The sequence below is a fragment of the Monodon monoceros genome, unplaced genomic scaffold, assembly GCF_005190385.1.
Source record: "Monodon monoceros isolate NGI ecotype Baffin Bay Population unplaced genomic scaffold, NGI_Narwhal_1 Super_Scaffold_11, whole genome shotgun sequence".
In the NCBI taxonomy this organism is placed as follows: Eukaryota; Metazoa; Chordata; class Mammalia; order Artiodactyla; family Monodontidae; genus Monodon; species Monodon monoceros.
In genome coordinates this window covers 58448942-58469151 of record NW_021703767.1, presented here as the reverse complement: position 1 = coordinate 58469151, position 20210 = coordinate 58448942, and the positions used below count along the sequence as shown (strand labels likewise).

At 47.6% G+C, this 20210-nt stretch overlaps 1 protein-coding gene across 2 annotated transcripts; it reads right to left on the bottom strand.

Moving 5' to 3' along the window:
- Positions 1–2934: 2934 nt before the first annotated feature.
- On the bottom strand, positions 2935–16532 carry TAGLN3 (transgelin 3). 2 transcript variants are annotated; one of them, XM_029214653.1, is made up of 5 exons: positions 16277–16532; positions 15796–15977; positions 14446–14620; positions 4838–4940; positions 2938–3418 (listed from the first exon to the last, which is right to left on the bottom strand). In XM_029214653.1, exons 2-5 carry the CDS (start codon positions 15973–15975, stop codon positions 3277–3279), a joined length of 600 nt encoding a protein of 199 aa, XP_029070486.1. In that variant the 5' UTR covers positions 15976–15977; positions 16277–16532; the 3' UTR covers positions 2938–3276. The 2 variants fall into 2 exon arrangements, with proteins under 2 accessions (XP_029070485.1, XP_029070486.1); XM_029214652.1 differs by having other exon boundaries at positions 2935–3418; positions 15796–16514.
- Between the last annotated feature and the right edge of the window lie 3678 nt (positions 16533–20210).

Here is a 20210-nt window from a genome sequence, read left to right as displayed (position 1 = left end):
CAGTGGAGTCACGGAGTCCTAACCACTGGACTGCCAGGGAATTCCCTTTTATTTTATTTTTATTTTTTAAGAGACTTTATTTGATTTTTTTGGCTGCATTGGGTCTTTGTTGATGTGCATGGGCCTTCTCTAGTTGCGGCAAGCAGGCTTCTCATTGCGGTGGCTTCTCTTGCTGTGGCTTGTGGGCTCTAGAGTGCAGGCTCAGTAGTTGTGGCTTGCGGGCTCTAGAGAGCAGGCTCAGTAGCTGTGGCGCACAGGCTTAGTTGCTCTGCGGCATGTGGGATCTTCTCGGACCAGGGATCGAACCCGCATCCCCTGCATTGGTAGGCAGATTCTTAACCGCTGTACTGCCAGGGAAGTCCCTATTTTATTTTTTTATGTTTCATATCTCCAATTGGCTTTTTCTTCATAATGGAAGCAATAGCTTCAAGTTTCCAATATTTTCCCTTATCATTTTTCGTACGTTATTAGACTAATTGTAAATGATTCTTCTCTCTGGTCCACAAATTCCACTTCATCTGGTAAGAGTGCTCCAGTGTGTCTTTAGATGACAGTACTTACACTCCTCAGGGGTCTTCCAGTTGCTGCTCGTGAGCTCACATTGCCCTGAGATTATCTGCTACCTTGACTGTAAATGCAAAATGGGGAAGAGGGAGAACATCTCAGGCCCTAGCTTGGATCGATTCTGTTGGGAATATATATCTGGAGCTGGAAATATATTGAGGCAGATTGTTTTTGGAATTACAAACTGGACTCTCTCATTCTCTGTTACTTCCTATCTCAATCCCAAGCACTCCGGGTAAACCTCCGTCCTAGGGCCTCACATTTTTCAACACCCTCATCTCCAGGCTGTAAGCATCTGATGGGACTGAAGGGGTGGGGGAGCCTGCCAGGGCCGGTGGGATCATGTTGGGAGAAGAAAACGCCTGGGTGCTGGCAACCTGCTGTGTTACCTGCTCCTCCCTTCAGCTGGGCTCTGCACCACTCTAGATTGGGCTGCTTTTCCGCCTCTTAGTGTCTCTGGTACAGCAGTGGTGGAGCCAGGGCATGCGGGGAATAGCACAGGCATAGCCTGGAAGCACTCTCTCACACCTAGTCCCACACACCGCTGGTGGAGGTGATTTCCCATGCCCTCCACCTCCCAATCCCTAACAGGAAACTAACCACCTTCCACCTCTCACCAGGAACTTCCTCCCAGTTTTATTTCATTTTGGGTGGGGATCCATCAACCTCTCTCTCTTGCTTTTATGGCAAATCTAAGGTAAAGTTTGAGAAAGGAATTCAGCTGCATGTTAATATAACATCTTTTCAGGAATGGACAATTCACCAGTGATTGAGTTGGTCACTAGGGATCCTAGAGGATGAATTCCTGTTTTTTTGTTTTTGTTTTTGTGTTCGGTACGCGGGCCTCTCACTGTTGTGGCCTCTCCCGTTGTGGAGCACAGGCTCCGGACGTGCAGGCTCAGCGGCCATGGCTCACGGGCCCAGCCGCTCCGCGGCATGTGGGATCCTCCCGGACCGGGGCACGAACCGGCGTCCCCTGCACCGGCGGGCGGACTGTCAACCACTGCGCCACCAGGGAAGCCCCTCCTGTTTTTTTTTTAATATTAAAAATCTTATGCTGGATCCTAATATATAAAATAGATAAAATAAGCAACGCTCTCATTGAAGCAGGAGTGGGGATCAGAATTCAGCCTCCTCCGCCCCACCCCAGTCCCATGGGAATCCCACAGAACTCTCTATGGAAGGCTAGAACTGCAAAGAATGCAGTCTGAAAAATCATCATTCTACATCTGGAGTGTGGCAGTGTCTATATTTTCATTTATTTTATTTTTTTCTTGTTAATTAACAATTCATTATATGAGTGAAAGACTATTTCTTTTCTTATTAAATGCATCACTTTTTTTAAAAAAATTTTATTTACTTTTGGGTGATTTGGGTATTCATTGCTGCGCGCAGGCTTTCTCTAGTTGCAGCAAGCGGGGGCTACTCTTCATTGCAGTGCGCGGGCTTCTCATTACAGTGGCTTCTTTTGTTGTGGAGTGCGGGCTCTAGGTGCGTGGGCTTCAGTAGCTGTGGCTCATGGGCTCTAGAGCGCAGGCTCAGTAGTTGTGGTGCACGGGCTTAGTTGCTCCGCGGCATGTGGTATCTTCCGGAACCAGGGCTCAAAGCCGTGTCCCCTACGCTGGCAGGCAGATTCTTAGCCACTGCACCACCAGGGAAGTCCCAAAATGAGTCACTTTTTTTTTTCCTTGTTTCTACTGGTAGGAAAGAGTAAGATGAGTTGGTGGTCCCCAGGCGTACTTGCCTACTTAAGTGTTCTGTGGATGAGAAAATGTTTAAAACCTTTCTCATCTTAGCTAGATCTCAGTCTTAGACAATGTCCAAGAGTCTTAGGGGGTTAGACCCTGTAAACAACTGTAAGAGAGCAATCTACGTTGCTTTCACTTCTGGCTAATGAAGAAGCTGTATAAATGTCTGAATCAGACCCAGAATCTGGCCTGTGGGGATAAAGAGTGTTGATACAGAATGGAAAAATGCTTTCCTTCAACTAATCATCACCCGTCTAGCTGATAAAACCACCCCTCCATCAGATAGCTCCTGAGCATCTACAGCAGAGCTCTTGAAGAGCTGGGGCATCAGCTTGTTCATTCCTGTGTCCCCCCCAGAGTCTGGCATAATAAGCACAAGGTAGGTACTCAAAAAATATGTGGGAGCCAAAGACCTTGTCCTTGAACTCATGGGTTTAGGCTGTCAGAGTGGGCAAAACTGTTCCTAAACTTCTACTGCAATAGTCAAGATAAGCAATACAACCTTGCAAGGGCTTCCTCAAAGTTAACTTATATTTCTACTGCCACAGCTAGCTGGCCTCTTGAATGAAGTGGAGACCAGCCCTGCCGGCAAAGCCCCTAAGACGAGGAAGGAACTTTACACTTGAAGACACAAGACTAATTTGTTTATTAGGTGCGTTCTATAAGTTGAGGAGGGAAATTTTTGGCAAATAAATAAATAAATAAATAATCAGGTACATGAAGGCTTTCAGGGCAAAGAAGGAGCTCAGGAAGAGGAAGGAAGCGGAGTCTTTGCATAGTTCTAAATGAACAGAAGGTGGCAGCCGTAGGCAACGTGGATTCGCGGCAGAAATGCAGCACTTGCAAAAACCAGGGACAGGAGGCTTTGAGAAGAGAAGGTCAGAAGGTGACTAACTATTTCTTTATCATAGAGACCATGGTGTGGCACGTTCATCCTCTCTACTGGGTTGCGGAATGCAGCGTCTTACATGATTTGCCTGGGCATCCCATATCCGGTCATGCCTGCCTGGGAGGCCCCCTTGTTGCTGCCCATCTGCAGGCCTATTACGTTCTGTCCCTGGCGAAGCTGCTCCTCTGAAAATCCTCTCCGATTCTGCTGGGCTTTCCTGGGCAGAGGAAGTGAGATGAAACAATGTCATTCTGTTTTCAAAACTTTTCCAAGATATGCAGTTACACAGGCTCTTCTGGGGGTCACCAAATAGAAAGGCAGGCCTTATACAGAACTATAGTCCTGCCATGAACTATGGCCCTACCCTGAGCTATGATCCTATCCTGGGCTATGGCCCTACCCTGGCCTTGGCCCTACCCTGGGCAGTGATCCTACCCTGGGCTATGGTCCTACCCTGGGCTATGATCCTATGAAATATGGCCCTACTCTGGGCTATGGTCCTACCACAAACGGGCCCTGCCATGAAACACGACCTCTCGACATCTTAGAAGCTCAGGTGATTTTCCAGAATTTCCACAGCAGAGAACAAGTGCTGCCTCTCTGGATACTTTACTCTCAGACAGCTTTCCTGTCCCCGCTTCTCACAGTTACCTCAAGCCCTTGTGAAAATTAAAATCAGCTCTTCTTACAAATCACGTCACTAACCCTACTCCACCTTCCCTGTGTGGGGCCAAGGATTAATGTCCCACTTTAAAGCTGAGGGATGTCGGTGTTCGGAGGGGAAATTTCCTACTCTAGACCAGAGGTTTGCAAACTTTGGTGAAGAGCCAGATAGTAAATAATGTTGGTTTTATGGGCCACATAGACCATGGTAGATCACTAACAAAATGGGGGCTAAAACCAGGGTTTCAATTGGCCGATATGTAGGAGCTTTTCAGACCAGGTTCATTTAGAATATCACAAGCTGGTACCTTTTCTTAACTGTCAAGAAGAGGAGGGGATTAGGGGAATGAAGAGTCAATTACCTGCTACAACATGCTCTTTTCATCACTCACTGAGCTAGGGGTGGAGTTTAAGCGTCCTTGCTATCCCTCTCCCCCCCAAAAAACAAACAACAAAGCAAATAATCTCTTTAGGGAAAGGCCCTTTACTGACATGACGATATAACTCATTATCCACTTCAGGCCTCCTCTGAGAGTGACAGACAGCGCTATCAATGGATACACTGGGGTGACAGGACTGTCTCAGGACTCTCCTGGCAAATAAAACATGTTTTCCCTTCATTACGTGAGGAAAATAATTAAATAAATAAGTAGACTCAAGGCTACTTGGCTCTTAGTGAAACCAAGTTCAAATCTCAAGAGAGACATAACCTGGGCAGAGCTGGAGGATCCAGGTATCTAGTAGGAAAGGCCCAACGACTTCTGCCCTGGGTGGTAATATTGGCCTGAACAGGCAGCATCCGTCTTTCCTTGCTCCAGGGGATTCAGTTATGGGGCTGGGAGTGCTTGCTGCTAGGCTGGACTTTGTGTCAAAACAGCCTCCGGGGAGCTACAAGGCTTCAGATGCTCGAGCTTGTTAAACTCATCCTTTGCCTGGGGAGGGAGAGGGTGTGTGGCTGGGAAGGGATTTTTACCTGTGAAACCAGGATGGCTCTCCCCGGTAGCAGCCATCATCCTTGGTGACTGCAACGCTGCCTAGAGCCATCAGGGTCCTCTGCACGGCCGCCATGTCCTTCCCTGGAAGCCAAAGGAGAGATTAAAGCCAAGCATGTGTCAGGGCCAAGGAAGAGGGAAGGATGGGGCTGGACCTCTGGGAAGAAAGTTCTCATAGGAGGCTGTAGGCGAGCACATTCAAGGGAGAGGGATACAAGATACTCCTCAAAGTGGCCTGAAGACAACCACGGCCAAGCTTCTCAGAAAGGAGCAAAAAATATGGATAATTATTCTCTATATGGTACATGCCAGGGATAGTGAGTTTCTAATCCATTCACAGTCGCTACATGAATAACACATTCCAAACACTGAGCAGCTCAGACAGCGGTACGTCCCTGCCCTATGCAGAGGCCCCGGCCTCGGTGGGTTCTGCAGGCGGTGGTAAGGGGAGGTGCTGTGGGTAAGCTGGCATGAGGTCTGCACAAGAGGATTTTCGTAAGGACTGGAAAGAAAAAAGGAAACCGGAAAGAAATTTACTGGTGGGGTCAACTACACCAAAGCCCAGGTGGCTTCTTTCTTTCACTTTATCTGGGTTAAAAGGGTCTAAAATCACCCATGTGCATCAAATTGAGTCTTCACTTGGCTTTTTTAGGCTGGAGGCCTGGCAGATGAAGAAAAGCAAATAAACACAGAGCACTCCAACATGACACAATGAGAAGCTCTTCATTTTGTGCTGCTTGAGAAGAGCTAAAGGGAGACAATAAATAAATGGCTTGTGTGTGTGTGTGTGTGTGTGTGTGCGTGAGAGAGAGAGAGAGAGAGAGAGAGAGAGAGGTGTGGTGCGCTCCCTCACACAGTGGAGGGGGACATTGTCACCCGAGGAGCCCAGGGACCCTTCATCCACTGGGCTACAAGGCAGCCTCCTCTTCCCATCCTTTCTCCCCTCCCCCCTTCCAGCGGACCGACGTGTCCTGGACAAGGAAGGGGAAAGATGCTACTGTGTGGTTAGCCCCGCAATTTAGAACCAGATCGAAGGTCCACGCACGAGTGTGGAGTGCAAAAGCTAAAGGGCTAGGCGGGGGGAGGGTGGCTGCATTCAGCCTGGCAGGGGCTGTGAAAGTCAAGGGCAAACATTGAAGGTCCTCTTGAGACCGAGTGAACCATCTGTAATCTCCGGCTGGGCTGCTGCAGCCCGGTCACCGGGGAATACAGAATTACAGGGGAAAGGCAGACAGAAAGTGAGAATGGAGCATAACTCTAACAAAATAAACAATTAGGGCCCACAGAGGAAGTCCAGGTCAGGATGTCCATTTATTCAAAGAGGAGAGAGAGACAGCAGATCCTTCTTTCCTTGCTCTCTCCCCATCCCCCGTCCCACATTAACCACAGGATGATTTCCTGGATCCTGAGGCCCTGTGGGATGGATTGATGGATACAAGGATGTGAGGTTCTCAGTGCAGAGCCCCGCAGGAGCAAGGAACAGCTGGGGTGGTGGAGAAAGGAGGACCTGGGCAGCAGATGGAAGGAGGAGGGCACAAGGGATACTGAGAAGGCAAGAGAGAGGAAACGCAGAGGAGGTTATGAGAATGATCTTTCTCTTCCGCAGATGAAAAGCATTTCTGTAACTGTCACTGTATTACAGGATACATTTTTTTTTTTGATAGAACTGGCATGATGATATTTTGAAGGATCACCGTGGGAAGAGATAGGAAGGAGGTTTGCTTTCAAGCAGTGAGTCATTAAAGAGAACCTCAAGAAACTATGAAGCACATGGAGGCTTAGGAAGGTCCAGGTACCTCACTCATCTCTACTCTGTACATCAAGCACACCAGAAATCTGTTTCTGGTGGTTGGAAACAGCGCGCATCTGGCATGTCCAGGATCTGGGGAAATGTGGAGCCTGGCACCTGGCAACCAGCCACAGATACTACCCTGGAGACCGGGGTGGGAAGCAAACTCTGTTAAACCAAAGACCCAGTCCCCACCACATATGGCTAATGCATATATAACTGCATGAACCCAGAAAGGACACAGGGAATTAAGTTGGGGGCAAGGGTAAGATATCCAGGCCCCCTGACCTATAAATCTCACCCCACCCTCATCCTGGGAGAGTGCAAAAGGAAGTAATTGCACCATTGGGGCAGAAGAAGCTGGGGAAGGAGGCATTAGACAGGAACAAACTAGAAAAGCTTTTTTTTTTTTTAAAGAAAGGGCCAGAGACAAGAGATTTGTTATAAATGCTAGGCTAGACACTTTATTATAAGTGACCTTGCCCCTGTGGACTTGATACCATTCCTCCCAATGTGTGGATGGGAAAATTAACTCAGGGAGGTTAATTAATTTCCCAGAGCCACCCAACAAGTGAATCAGGGTCCAGATCTAGCTCAGGTCTGTCTGAACTCAAAGCCTGTAATCGGTCCAGGAGGCCGCACTGCCATCTCCCATGGGTCCCCAGCACAGGTTGGTTGGGAGGCACGGTGCTCAGTGATCAGGAATGACCTGAAGGGTGGCAGTGGCTGCTTCAGTGCCAGGCCAGAGGGAGGCACTGGAGGGATACAAATGGGAATAGTTCTTGGGCCCCACAAAATCTGGGGCACAAACTTCAAGTGACCATAAGTCTATGTTTTGTCTGGAATAATTTCTCAAGGTCTCAACCTAAAGAAGATGAAAGCAAAAGAAAGCAGTTGGGGCCCAGAGTCCCCCATCAGTTTGCCCATCAAGTTAAAATAATTATTGTCAAGATTCTAAATAACATAACAAACAGAAATCTGCCTTCTGTAACCAGTTCATGTCTAGTTCATTTTCTAATAGACATTCCTTGGAAAGAATTCCAGTGTTTTGGGCTAACCAAATGGGAGGAGGGTCTCTTTCCAGCCTCATTTCTCTTGCCAGTTCAGAAGCCCAGATCAAGTGCTGTTGGGTAGAAGGGGGTGGTTTGTGGAGACTGAATCCTGTAGCTGAGGGTCAAAAATTGAAATGTCTGAAGGAGCAGTGAGATGAGGGAAGATCTGTGAAGCGAACCAGTTATAAAGCAACAAAAGCTGAACTTCTTGTATCACAACAATGTGTGCCATCTGCCTAGAACCCAGCCTGCTGCAGAACATGGTTTCCCAAGCTTCCGGGACTACTTATGGGCTGGGGTTGGAAGGCCTTTTTAAAAATATGAAATTTGAGGTCATCCCTGGACAGACTGATTTGGCAGTCCTGGGGTGGGGCCTGGGAGTTTGTATTTTTAATAATCTCCCCATGTGATTCATGCCATCAGACAACTCTGAGATACATGGGTTTCACCTGGTGACTCCCAACTGGACTGAGCAGAATTACCTGAGGCTCTTGAAAATTCAGATTCTGGGACAATATCCTGCGATATTGCATAAGCAAGCACTGCCTCAGTACTTCAGCTTTTAATTTTTAAAAGCATCCCAATGTCTGGCATGTGGTAGGCACGAAATAAAAGTTGTTAAGCAGTAATTCCTTGCTTCAGAGCTATCGTCCACAAAGTCAGAAGTCACATCAATAGTTAAAGGGCTCTGATACAAGTTGGGAGCCTGCTCAGAGCTCCAGCAGCCCGGAATCTCTTTGTTCCCTGAAAGGTACCCCCAGAAACTTTGGCAAGACAGCTTGAAAACGGCTGCTCAAGCTAGTTTTCCAAGAAGAAGAAGAAGAGTTCTAAAGAAGTACCAACTAGGTGTTGGGAATTTTCTAGATGCTGGGGATGCAGGAATGAGACTGAGTCCAAGTGGTGATCTACAGATGAGACCGCTGGCCATAGAAGGAAGTGATACACGAAAGAGAGGGGTCAAATTTACACTAACAGCTCAGGATTTCCATCAGGTTCCTGGACTCTTCTAGCTCTCTATCATGGGGGGAAGCTAATATTAGACTCGAAGTTCTAAAAAGAGATGGTGGCACAGTAGCTCTCCTTGTCAGAACCTCAGAGAGCAACTGACACTTTGACTTGACAGTACTGTATTCCCTGTTTATTGCATTATCACAAAGCAATGTCTCCCCAAGTGTGGTCTTACACTCCAGCTACTAAATGGTCATCTCTGGGGAGAGGGACCAAGGGTTCTGCATTATAAGTACCCCTTGCCCCAACCTAGGAATTCTTAGTGCCCATGAAGTTTGAAGACTTTTACCATAGAGATACTTGAACAAGGATTTTGTTCCCTTAATTTCTTTTTATTACTTTCATGCTATCTTACACATGTCTTTGGGAAGAAAAAATAAAAAGAAGGGTAAAGAGAAAGGAAAAGGCCAGAGAAGTTACATCTGGGCGGGTAAAGTCAGGTTGGACACTCTACTTTCAATACTAAAAATCAGTCTTACATTCAAAACTCTTTGCTTTGGAGTTACTTCTATTATACATTAGTCTTGACTCAACCTTGTAACTCTTAGAATACTTTTTTTTTTTTTTCCATCTTCCTGGGACTTACAGAGAAAGCGGTCAGTGGATGAAGAAACCACTTCTTATTTCCCTGAGTAATAACTTAGGCATAGCCCCCAATTCTCCACTCAGAGTAGAAAAATCATTGCTTTGGATAAGGGAGAAATGTCAGAGGGTAGGTTGGGCTGCTCTGTGGGCTTTATGAATTTTTGTTGCTTGCCTCCCTGGAGAAAATCTGTAAGGAAGTGGTTCTCATAGTGGGGTTCCCAGGCCAGCAGAAGCAGTATCACCTGTGAATTGGTAAGAAATGCAAATTCCTAGGCCCTACCCCAGACTTAATACTTCCGAAACTCTGGGGCTGGGGTCCAGCAATCTGTGTTTTAACAAGCCTACCAGTAGATTCTGATGCACACTGCAGTTGGAGGACCACCGCTGCAGGAAGAGCCTGCCAAACTCAAGTGTGGTATGAGCAGTGCTTGCAGGAAATGCGGTGAAGGCTGCACTGAGAGAAAAGGAGGCTTCAGGCGGCAGGCACTTCTGTACTATCTTGAGTCACTACAGGTACCGTACAATATCCCAAAACAGCTCTCACATTGGGTGAAATGTCTCTTCTGTTCCTGCTATTGAGGAATGACACATACAGTGACACCTCCCAGAGGACATATTTGGACCTTCCAGGCACTCTGCCCCCCCCAGTATAAACCAGCCTCCAACACCCAGTCATCAAGGAGGGGAACAGGGAGGCAGGACAAGGCCATGTGTCCCAGATCCTCGTCAGCAGGATTATGGAGAAGAGCAATCAGAGTTGATTGATCTTTGAGTCTTGCCTGCTCTGACATTCTAGAATTCTAGGTGGCTAATGCTCGTTGCCTGGTTAGGCATGGGAACCAAAAAGGCTAGCTGCTGATGGACTAACAACAGAGGAGAAAAAAGCCAACATTTATTAGGTGTCTCTTAGCCGGGCATTGTGCTAGGCATTTTATACAGTTAATTCTTGAAAGACCCCTGCAAGGGAGGTGCTGTTTACAGGGAAGGGAACTGAGGCTCTGAGAAGCTCAGCAGCTAAACCAAGGTCACGTAGCTAGTATGTAGCTAGTTTCCAAAACTCATGCTCTTTCCACAGTACCACGATCCCAGGGTCTGGAATTGACAAAGCAATACTATATCGTGGGGAAAAACATAAAGGGTAACGACCACGAGGTGGAAAAAAGTCAATAAGGAGACCCATAAAGGTGGCCCCTCGTTTTGGAGAATGGTCAATGAGGTGAAGGCACCTCAGATGACAGAGAGGGCAAAGGTCATCCAGGCAACCCTACCAGCTGCTGCGTGAGGCGCTTCATGAAGTCCGTCTGTTCTGAGACAGAATATGTGCCCTTCCAACCTTGCTCCTGCCGCCCTTATTTTCTATTAGTCTTAAAAAAATAGGCCAATGATAATAGTAATTTGAACATTGCTACCATATATTATGGTCTGTTCTTTCCAGCACGGTGTTAAGCACTTTTAATGCATTATCCCATTTACACCCCATATCAACCCTGTGAAACAGACACTATTATCCCCATTTTACAGCTGAGAAAACGGAAGCTTAGAAAAGTTCATTGACAGGTGGTGAAACAGAGGTTTGAACAGAGTGGTCTAATTTCTAACTTAGGAGCCTGTACTCTCCTACCTTCAGGGTAAGCTTTCTTTGCAGGCTTTCTGACCAGTACACTCATTCACTCTCATGAGAGTGAGACACACACACACACACACACACACACACCTCCTTTTCTGTCTCCTCCCTTTCTCTCCTTCCCCCTCTCCCTCCACCGAAGAGACGCTGAAAGCTAACCTCCGTTGTGCTCTCCCGAGTCACAGCTGAGACGGCCCCGCCCACACTTTCCAGGTTCTCAGGGCGAATTCCAAAGTAACCTGCCTGGCATCTACCTTCTCTCTTCCATGAGAAAGACCTCTCCAGTCCCCTTCCACGGCTCTAAGCTGCCCTCACTTCTCCCCCATCATTGAAGGGAACTGGTCACCCCAGCTTCCTCTGAGGGGAACTCCAGGAGCCTTGTCTATATCTCTGAGGTTGGGTTGTTTTTTTAGGCCATTCAGCCCTGGGTTCCTTCTTAAAGCCTTGAACCTTTCATTCTGGTTGCCCCTGAGTCCATTCCAAACATTTCGCCTTGCATCTAAAAAGGGTTTCAGGAGAGAGGGTACATCTGGGGCGCCTGCCTGTCTAAACAACTGAAGATAAATGAGAAGGCATTTGGCGAGCCCTGGCTCCTGCGGCGTTATTGATCTGCAACATAAGAGCAGCACAGAGTCATGGGCAGCCATGGGCAAGCAGAGCCCTACTTAGGAAGATGCCAAGCAGGGGAGATGGGAGACCGAGAGCTGCCGAGCATAAAATGCCTGCAGAGGAGAAGAAGTTCCCAGGCAGGGAGGGCTGGCCACTCAGAGCCACAGCCACCATGACCACAGTGCACGGGATCAGGAGTGAATGTGAGTAATCTGAAATTTGAGGACAGCATTAAAACCACAGCCCAGGTGCAGAAGAGTAGGAAGAATGTGAGACTAAGCTAAGGGGACGGCCAGTCCAATAGCTGAGCACACAAACATGGACAACCTCACACGCGCACAGGCACGTCAACACATGCCAGCCCGCCCAGTGGCATCCCTTTGATTCCAGCTTACTCATCCCTAAATTCACGGGTGACAAGCAGCTCTGGCAGAAGGATCCAGCCTCGCACTTCTCCATGCTGCTGTTCCATGGGTCTCAGTGCTGGGCTCGCCCAAGGCCGCCGTCCCTCCCCGTTTCTCTGCTCAAAGCAACCCACTTTCCTGTCTCTTGCTTCACTGTATGGTCACCAGCTCCAGCCTGAGCTGCAGACAATGCACTTGGGGGATGTCAAGTATCCCCTCCAGCAAATAGAATGAATCTCCCAAACCTCAATCCTGACTTGCCTCTCCATGGAGGGGGCCGCCAGGCCCTGGTGCCTCTAGAGGCCATTTGGACCCTCCGAAGCATCTGTTCTATTGCCTGCTGTCCTGCCTATAGCATCTCAGCCACAACACCCTGGGAGTGGTCTCCTTCCTTATTTCCTTTAAAGTCCCATCTTTCTTTGCCCTGAGAATGAGACCCCTCAGTGTCTGCCTTGTTCCCTTGTTCTAAGAGCATCACCCTGCCCTGGAGCCCATCTGTCCACCACCCCATCTCAGGCTCCTGCAGTCACACTGATGCCTCTCAACTTCCCTCTTCCCTAAGAGGTACCTGACACACAGGGCTGGGGCAGGTGGTGTAGACTTCCATCTACTCTGCTTATCAGGGACCTTTGTTTCCTATCCTCCTCCCCTTCACTACCAGCACCTCCTGGGTGTAAAGTTCACCCGTGTGGTCTTTGGAAAAAGGGGAAAGGCAAGCAAAGCATCCTTAACACAGAAAAGTACCCTTGGGATCCCCATCTCCCATAGTCCTCCCAGTTTCTTCCTCCTCGTATATACTTCCTGTACTTGGGGGGGTCTCACTGGGACCCCTTCCATTTATACAAACCTCCAAGTACTGGGTCTCTAACCTTCCATCCCGCACAGCCCTGAATCATCCTCCCCCTACTCTTCATCTCATCAATCACTGTTATGACTCAAAAGCACACTCACGGTGTAGGATAAGGAAACAGCATCCTGGCCAAAGCATGGCATGGCAGACTAGTTAAGGCCCTACTCTTTGGCATCACGGAGCCTGGGTTTGAGTCCTGGCTCTGCTAATTACTAGCCAGTCATATGATCTATACGAGCGATAATGGGCGAGCTCCAGTTTCATCATCTATAAAATGGGGAAATTCCTAACACCCACCTCCTGGAATTGTTAGGAGAATTGATTGGCGTTATGCAGAAAGGCACGAGTACCATGTCTAGTGTAGAGGAAAATATCAATAAGCAGCAGGAATTTTTATTAGCAAGGGAAAGTCATCATAGCTTTGACCTAAAAAGCAGGGACCAAGTCTCAACTGTGACATTCTGTGGGGATTTGGAGGCAAGTATCCATGAAGTCCAATAGCCTGGCCTGAAGGTCTGAATATCTGAGCTTCTAAATAATGGCAAAACATTACTGATAAACTGATTGGCGTCTTAGGATTTTACCTACTCATCTGGGAAGGAAACGGGAAATGCCTGCTCTGTGTATGACATGGAGAAGGGGGTGAGGATTAAGGAGGCAATGGCTTCTTTATAAGTTGTTTAGTAGAATGGTCCTCTGCTAGAAATCTGTTTCAACCATCATCTGAATACCCCTTTAACTATCACTCTTTTGATCACAGGAGAGAGTTAGTCCATTCTCACTGTCAACAGAGCCACTTAGGTCACTGCCCTGGGCACCCTCTTGGTCGGGCCACTGATGACAGCTAGTGACAATGAGCATGAGAGTGCAGGGTCAACCTGGCAGCCCTGCTTGGACCTGTCTGTCCCCCCAGCAGGCCCGATGTGGAACAGTCGCATGGATGGTGTGCACATCTGGGCTCCGGGGGACACTAAGCCCGAAGACCACGGGTCCCAAATTCTCTGGCGGTACCTCCATCCACATCATTTGCCCTAATCATGGTGGATTGTTAAATATGTCCAGAAACCTGATTTCCTTTTTATGCCTTGTTAGATTTCTTACATCAATTCACAACTATGAAAGAAAAAAATCATTTGTCACCCTCTCTAAGAAAATACACATCTGGAAGGTATAGTCACAAAGCTTCCAGATAATCGTTTAGTAAAAGGGTGGGGTGCTATCTATTTCTCAGATTGAATGACAAAATTGCACCAGGCAGCTTTGTCTATAAGCCTGGCTACTGGTGAGTCAGAAGCATACTCGCTGCCCCCCTCTCCTCCAGAAGCTATCACTTGTGGGGAAAAAGTACATTGTGGGAGGAGTAAGAGGAAGGAGAAGCATCTGTGTAACCGTTCTAGCTTCCTCTCCACGGAGGCTTCTGTTTACCAGTTAGTTTGCTGGGGTCCCTGCTGTGTCCTGGGGTGTGTGCTCCTTAGAGGAGGAACCCTTTCAATATAGAACATCACAAAGTGGGAGGCTAACAGTGCTCGCGGGTAACAGCTGATAATCCCCTCTCACGCACACACACGCCTGGAGATACATGGAAGAACACTGTGGGCAGGTTTCACAAAGAGAAAAGCGAAAGGATGGGGGGAGGGAATAATGATCCCAAAGGCATGAGGGCTTTACCTTCCCAAAGGTCCACGGTCTGAAAAATGTCAGTGGTCCTGACGCCATAGATCTCCGCAGCTTTTAGGAACTGGGAGATTTGCTCCATCTGCTTAAAAGCCATCTTTGACTCTGAGATCTTGGGAATGGGCTCTTGTCCGGGTGGGTATAAACTGTTTATCAGCTTGCACAAGACCTGAAGAGGGAAAGGGGGAGGTAGAATCAGCATTTCCCTTTGTATTTACCGCCCCCCCTAATGCAAAGTGAATCCTGGGCCTCACAGGGCACAGCCCACGGGTTTGAGCATGGGCCCATCTTGCACCCCAGGAAGGCATGGGTTCTGAGCTGGGTGGCCAGGCTCCCATACCGAACCTCAAAGACCCGGGCGACTCCATTCTCAGGGCTGCTCCTGACCACAGAGAGCCCGGGAGTCCTCTTCCCTCCTTTCCTTTTGCTGGGTGAGCGAAAGAAGGTTTATGGAGAGGGAATGATGTGCAGTGATGAGGCCACGATTTCAGACTTTCGATGGAGGGAAGAGTTAGTGGCTCCCGGAGAGATTAAATGATGGACTCTAATATTATTTCTTCTTTCAAAAGGCAGATCAGAATCAGGCTTCAATAACTCATCCAGTAAAAATTAATGATGTGTAAAGGAGCTGAACTGGGTGGGTACCCCCAGATCCCTATAAACAAAGCGCTGGGCATAAGCGGACAGAAGCGTGAGATAGCAGTTATGTAACAGTAAATCACAGCCTGCGGGAAAAGACGGGCTTTTTGGAATCAGCAGAGCCTGTGGTCTCCAACCAAACACACGGGAGCATCTCCTTAGAAAAGCAGTTATCAAATAAGGATTCCCTTCAGTTTCAAGAGAATCCATCCATTCGACAAACAGGCATTAAGCACCCCCAAGGCGTATGGCTCCAGGAAGAATGGGAAGGCGGTGAGTCCTGCCCCTCCAACCCTTCTTTTGTTTTACTAAGTATCCAACCTATTCCCCTGGGGGAAGGAGTGCCGCCGCGCCCCCCACCCCCACCCGCCAGAGGAACTGATGCACCAAGAAGGCTGGAGAGATCTCAGGGAAATACTTATCTCTATTCTCACTGGAAAAAGCAAAAAGACTTCGAATTTGCCAACAACTCAGGAGGAACCTGTGATGTCTGGGATGGGTGGAGAGTCCTCTAATCCAGCGAGGGAATTGTGCAGGGAGCCCAGACCTTCCAGTCCCGAAGAGATAAAGGCATTCCCCTCCCCCTCCCCCCGAGAAGGAGCTTGGCAAGGCGCAGCTCCTCCGGTGGCCTCTCGTTAAAAGAGGAGACCCTGGAGGGTTTCCCAGCCCACCGCCCCAGCATCCGAGATCGCTGCCCGCCCTTACCGTCCCGTCCATTAGCCATTTCTGAAAATGGGCCCTGCCAGGGGGCGGGTGCTGTATGTCCTCGGCGCACTGCAGGATGATCCAGTCCACCAGCTTGTTCTCCAGGTCCGCGTCGTACTTCTGCTCGATCTTCTCCTGCACCTCTCGGCTTAAGCCGTAGCTCGGGCCCCTGTTAGCCATCTCTGGAAGAGAAGAGAGGACACGCGGGGCATCCACACAATAGCAGCAGCAGCCCGGGCTCCCGGTAGACGGGGTTGGGATGTGGCTGGGCCGCCTGGCCCAGCAGCAGCAAAGCCGGCAGCAAGCCGGGCGTGGTTTAAATCAAGGAGCCAATGAAGCCACTGGGGTTTCACCTACAAACGGGAAGGAAGAGCGCAGCGCCAGTGACTCTTAGAATAAAGCCCCTGCCGGTCCAGGGGGGCTGGAAGCCCCCCGCTCAGTCCCGTCTATCAATGAGACGAAACGATGCACAATGACTCACAATCAAGCCTGAAGCCCCCAGGCAGCAAGGGGGCTGGGGGGTGGTCGTTTCTTCCCTCCTCCCAGGAACACTATGCAAAGGCAGGAACCCTGAGATGGGAAAGAGCAGGTAATTAACAGGCCGGGAGGAAGGCCCCCTTGACGTAGAGCTGCGGATGCTGCATCGCGCCTGGAAGAATGGTACACTGATTCTATTTTCTCATGGCTGAGGAGGGTCAAACCAGGGCCGTTGCTAAGAGCCGTCCAAAAAGCCAGCCCTCTCGTGTGTCAGTCTAGCCCGCCCGCCTCCCTCCCGCTGAGAGCGGCTTTCTCAGCAGCACAATTCTTCCCCCTCCTCTGGGGAACAGCCGGTTGTACACAAGGCCAGCGCACAGCTGCACACGGAACGAGGCCTGTGGGAGGGTCCATTCCGTCAGCTGTCCATCTGTCAGGAGTTGCCAGACCACTTTCCCCCTGCCTGGAGGGAACAGTTGTCTGGTGGGGCAGGAGGGGCGGGGCTGTGAGCTGCAACCATTAGCTTGTTCAGCTGTCAGCCAGATTTCATCCTGAAACTTCCAACCTGGTGGGAAACTGTTGTGCCTCAGTTTGACTTATACAAGGAAAGTAGCGTTTTAATGCCATTTTTAATCGAAAGACACTGAGAGTACGTTTTATAAATTACAAGGAGCTCAACGTGCTAAGAACGCTTGGAGTGAAAGGTCTTGATAGAGTGTAAAGACTTCATCGGTTTAATTAAGAATCAGAAAGGCACCACTGACACACTGTCAGTGGTAACTGAGTATTTGGTGTGAGCAAACAAGACCTCGGGAGAAATCATTAGACCTAAGTTGGCCTGAAATTTTTATAAATACTGAAGGGCTTGGTAGTTTGTCTTCCTAGACTGTAAGCCACTTGGGAATAAAGATTAAGTCTTGTTGGTGTTGGGTAAGTCTTTGGGTACTTTTCATGGGAAAAAAACATAAATTTTGTTCTTTGGTTCATTCAACGAATATTTTTTTTGAGCACTTAACTGTGCCAAGTTCTGTACTGGAGAGAAATAAAATATAAATTTTTCCTCTAGAACAGATTGATCAATTGACTCAGAACATTAGATAAAACAATTTTAGTACCTGGGATAGTGATCTTTGTCGCTGTGGGAAATTGATTAGAAGGTATGCGGGAAATGACCTCAAACAATACATGTATTGAGAAAAATCTCCTGCCAGCTGGGGCCTGGACTCTTGAAAATTTAATTACTTAGTAGATATGTGGGTGGTTTGCTTGAGAAAAGACTTAGTGGTCAGTAGTTGAAGGCATAGGAGAGAGAGCTCTGTGAAAACCGGTTGTGAGAGAATCAGAGCTTTGAGGAGAGCAGTAGGTTTAGAAAAAGGCATGACAAGGGCTGACGGATGCAGGTCTGGATGCTGCATGGAATCGTCAGTTGAAGGAGCTTTAAAGGCAGCAGAGCTGGCTCCAGAGACTTGGAGCTCAGGGGCAGAGTTCAGAGCAGGGAAGTTGTCAGCAGAATTTTGGAAGTCACTCAGTTGCATCTTGGTGGCAGCAATAAGGTCAGTTCCAACCCGGGACTAAGGAAACAGAAGCCCAAACAGGAAGCATGTTATTTCCTCTGTGGCTGGAATTGCTCTAAGGAAGATGTTGGCTTGTTAAAAAAAAAAACAAAACAAAAAAAACGGAAACAATTCTAAAAGATGTACATTTGCCTTTTTTTTTTTTCAGACTCTGTTTTGCAGATCTTTTGTACCCGAAGATTTTTTTGCCATTGTAACAAAATATGTGGGGTACTTTAAATGAACGATTGAAATCATGGTTCTGGAGAGGATACAATGGCAAAGAGGAGAGTCCAAGCAAGGCCTAGAAGGTTAGAAGTGTCCAGAAATCCATAGGAAATCATTAAAGAAAAACCACTTGATCCCCTGGGTGGTGACAGTGGAAACTGGCTCAAACGTCTGTTTACTGAGTGCCTATAAATATTATAATTTTTTCAACAACTTTTTAAAAGGGTCTATGTATCTGAGATTTAAAAAGAAATGAATGAGATATGGCAACGTGGTCTACCAGCAACATTAAACTTGTAAACCATAAATGCCAACTAGGTGTCATGCTAAAAATACGCACAGGGTACTCAGGTACATTTATATCTGGAGAAAGAGGGTAGGAAATTAGCGAAAATATTTATGAATGGGATGGCTTTAAGTCTCAAAAGAGACTTAGGTGTTTTAAAAACTTAGGTGTTTGCCTAGTGAATGGGATGAGGCAGGAGGGATTGGGAACGTTGCTAGCAAAGGCAGCTTATTTAAGAAGGTGAACATGTTCTAATATCAACAAAGCATAGGGTTAAAGGGAAGAGACACAGAAATAAAGCTGGAATGTCTGGCAGTCTCCAGATTACAAAGTAGAGTGCTTGCAAATGTCCATGGTTAAATTTTCAGGAATTTTGAAAGCCAGTTGTTAAACTCAGCCTCTGTAACCACTTAAATTATGTAAGCTTACACTTAAATATGTTATATTAAAAGCAAAGGTTAAATACTCAAAATGGATCACTTCCTAATTTATTTTGCTACATTTTACTATTACTTATGTTTTCGAGGATATTTATGCTTATTGCCTCTATATGGGGTATATACTATGTAACAGTCTGGTACTGGCCATGTCTTCCCAGCTTCCTTTTATTCAGTGACGTCCCAGTGGTAGCTTTAAACCAGCTATGACAAGAGTATAGCTGGTTGTTGGCAAATGCTGCAAATCGGGGCTCCCCTCCCCACCCAGCTAGTTGTTGAATATTTACTGGCCTTGCCACTGGGCTTATGTATCACGCAAATGAGCTTGAGTGTTTTCATAGAGAAAAAGAACCATCAGATCTGATTTAGGTGCAGGAAAAGGAGAGGGTCAGAATGACTCAAGGGTTTGATTTGTATAACAGGGGTCATGGTTGCACCAATTATTGTAAGGGGACCGTAAGTGGGGAGGTACATTAAGGGGGAAGATAATAGCGTTTGGACTTACTGCATTTGGGAGGGCCACCACAATCCATCCCGGTCATTCAGTTTTATGCATCTGGAGCTAAAGAGAAAAATCTGGAATGAAGGAAAGTACTTGAATCATCTGCGTGCAGAGAGCAGTTAAAACCAGGAACCTGCGTGAAGTTGCTCAAGGTGAATAAGTAAGTTGCATGAGAAGAGTGCCAAGGTCAGAACAGAAGGGAATATTAACAATACAAAGTGCGTAAGGAGATGGTGTGACATGGTCAGGGACACCTGGGGTTAAAGAGTGTCAGAACGAAGCTCCTGATCTCAATGGTCCTTTGAGAGAGGGAGGTTGGCATATAAATGGAGAATTTCCATGTAGTAAGTTCTATCAAAAAGGCCTCAGCGGAGTGCTGTTCATGAGAGAGCACAGAGGACCCATCATTAAAATTCTTGGACACAGAGATGAGGATGAGGCAGGAAAGGCTTCAGTGAGAAGCTGAGATTTGAGCTTCTTCTCGAGTAGAAGTTTATCTGTCAGTAAAAATCTGCAAGCTCAAGAAAATAAAGAGGACACTTTCTTCAAAAGACAAATTTCGTTTAAAAAAATTACCTTCATTTTTCTAGGTATGTTCTCTAAATGTACCAAAGCATCATATTTTTTCATTAAACCAAGTTATGCATATTACATGATCGTGTTTCTAAACTAAAAAGTGACTTTAGGTCTGTAATGAAAGGGGATCTTAAAAAGGTATATTGGGACTTCCCTGGTGGCGCAGTGGTTAGGAATCCGCCTGCCGATGCAGGGGACACAGGTTTGAGCCCTGGTCCCGGTAGATCCCACATGCTGCGGAGCAACTAAGCCTGTGCGCCACAACTACTGAGCCTACGCTCTAGAGCCCATGCTCCGCAACAAGAGAAGCCACCGCAATGAGAAGCCTGCGCACCGCAAGGAAGAGTAGCCCCTGCTCG

What these genes read in the sequence shown, in the direction of transcription:
- TAGLN3 (XM_029214653.1), bottom strand. Translation starts at nt 15,975, where the DNA reads ATGGCTAACAGGGGCCCGAGCTACGGCTTAAGCCGAGAGGTGCAGGAG. An exon ending in GACCGTGGACCTTTGGGAAG is followed by an intron (nt 4,941 to 14,445) that starts GTAAAGCCCTCA and finishes TTTGGCTTCCAG; the next exon opens with GGAAGGACATGGCGGCCGTG. An exon ending in GAGCCATCCTGGTTTCACAG is followed by an intron (nt 3,419 to 4,837) that starts GTAAAAATCCCT and finishes TCCTCTGCCCAG; the next exon opens with GAAAGCCCAGCAGAATCGGA.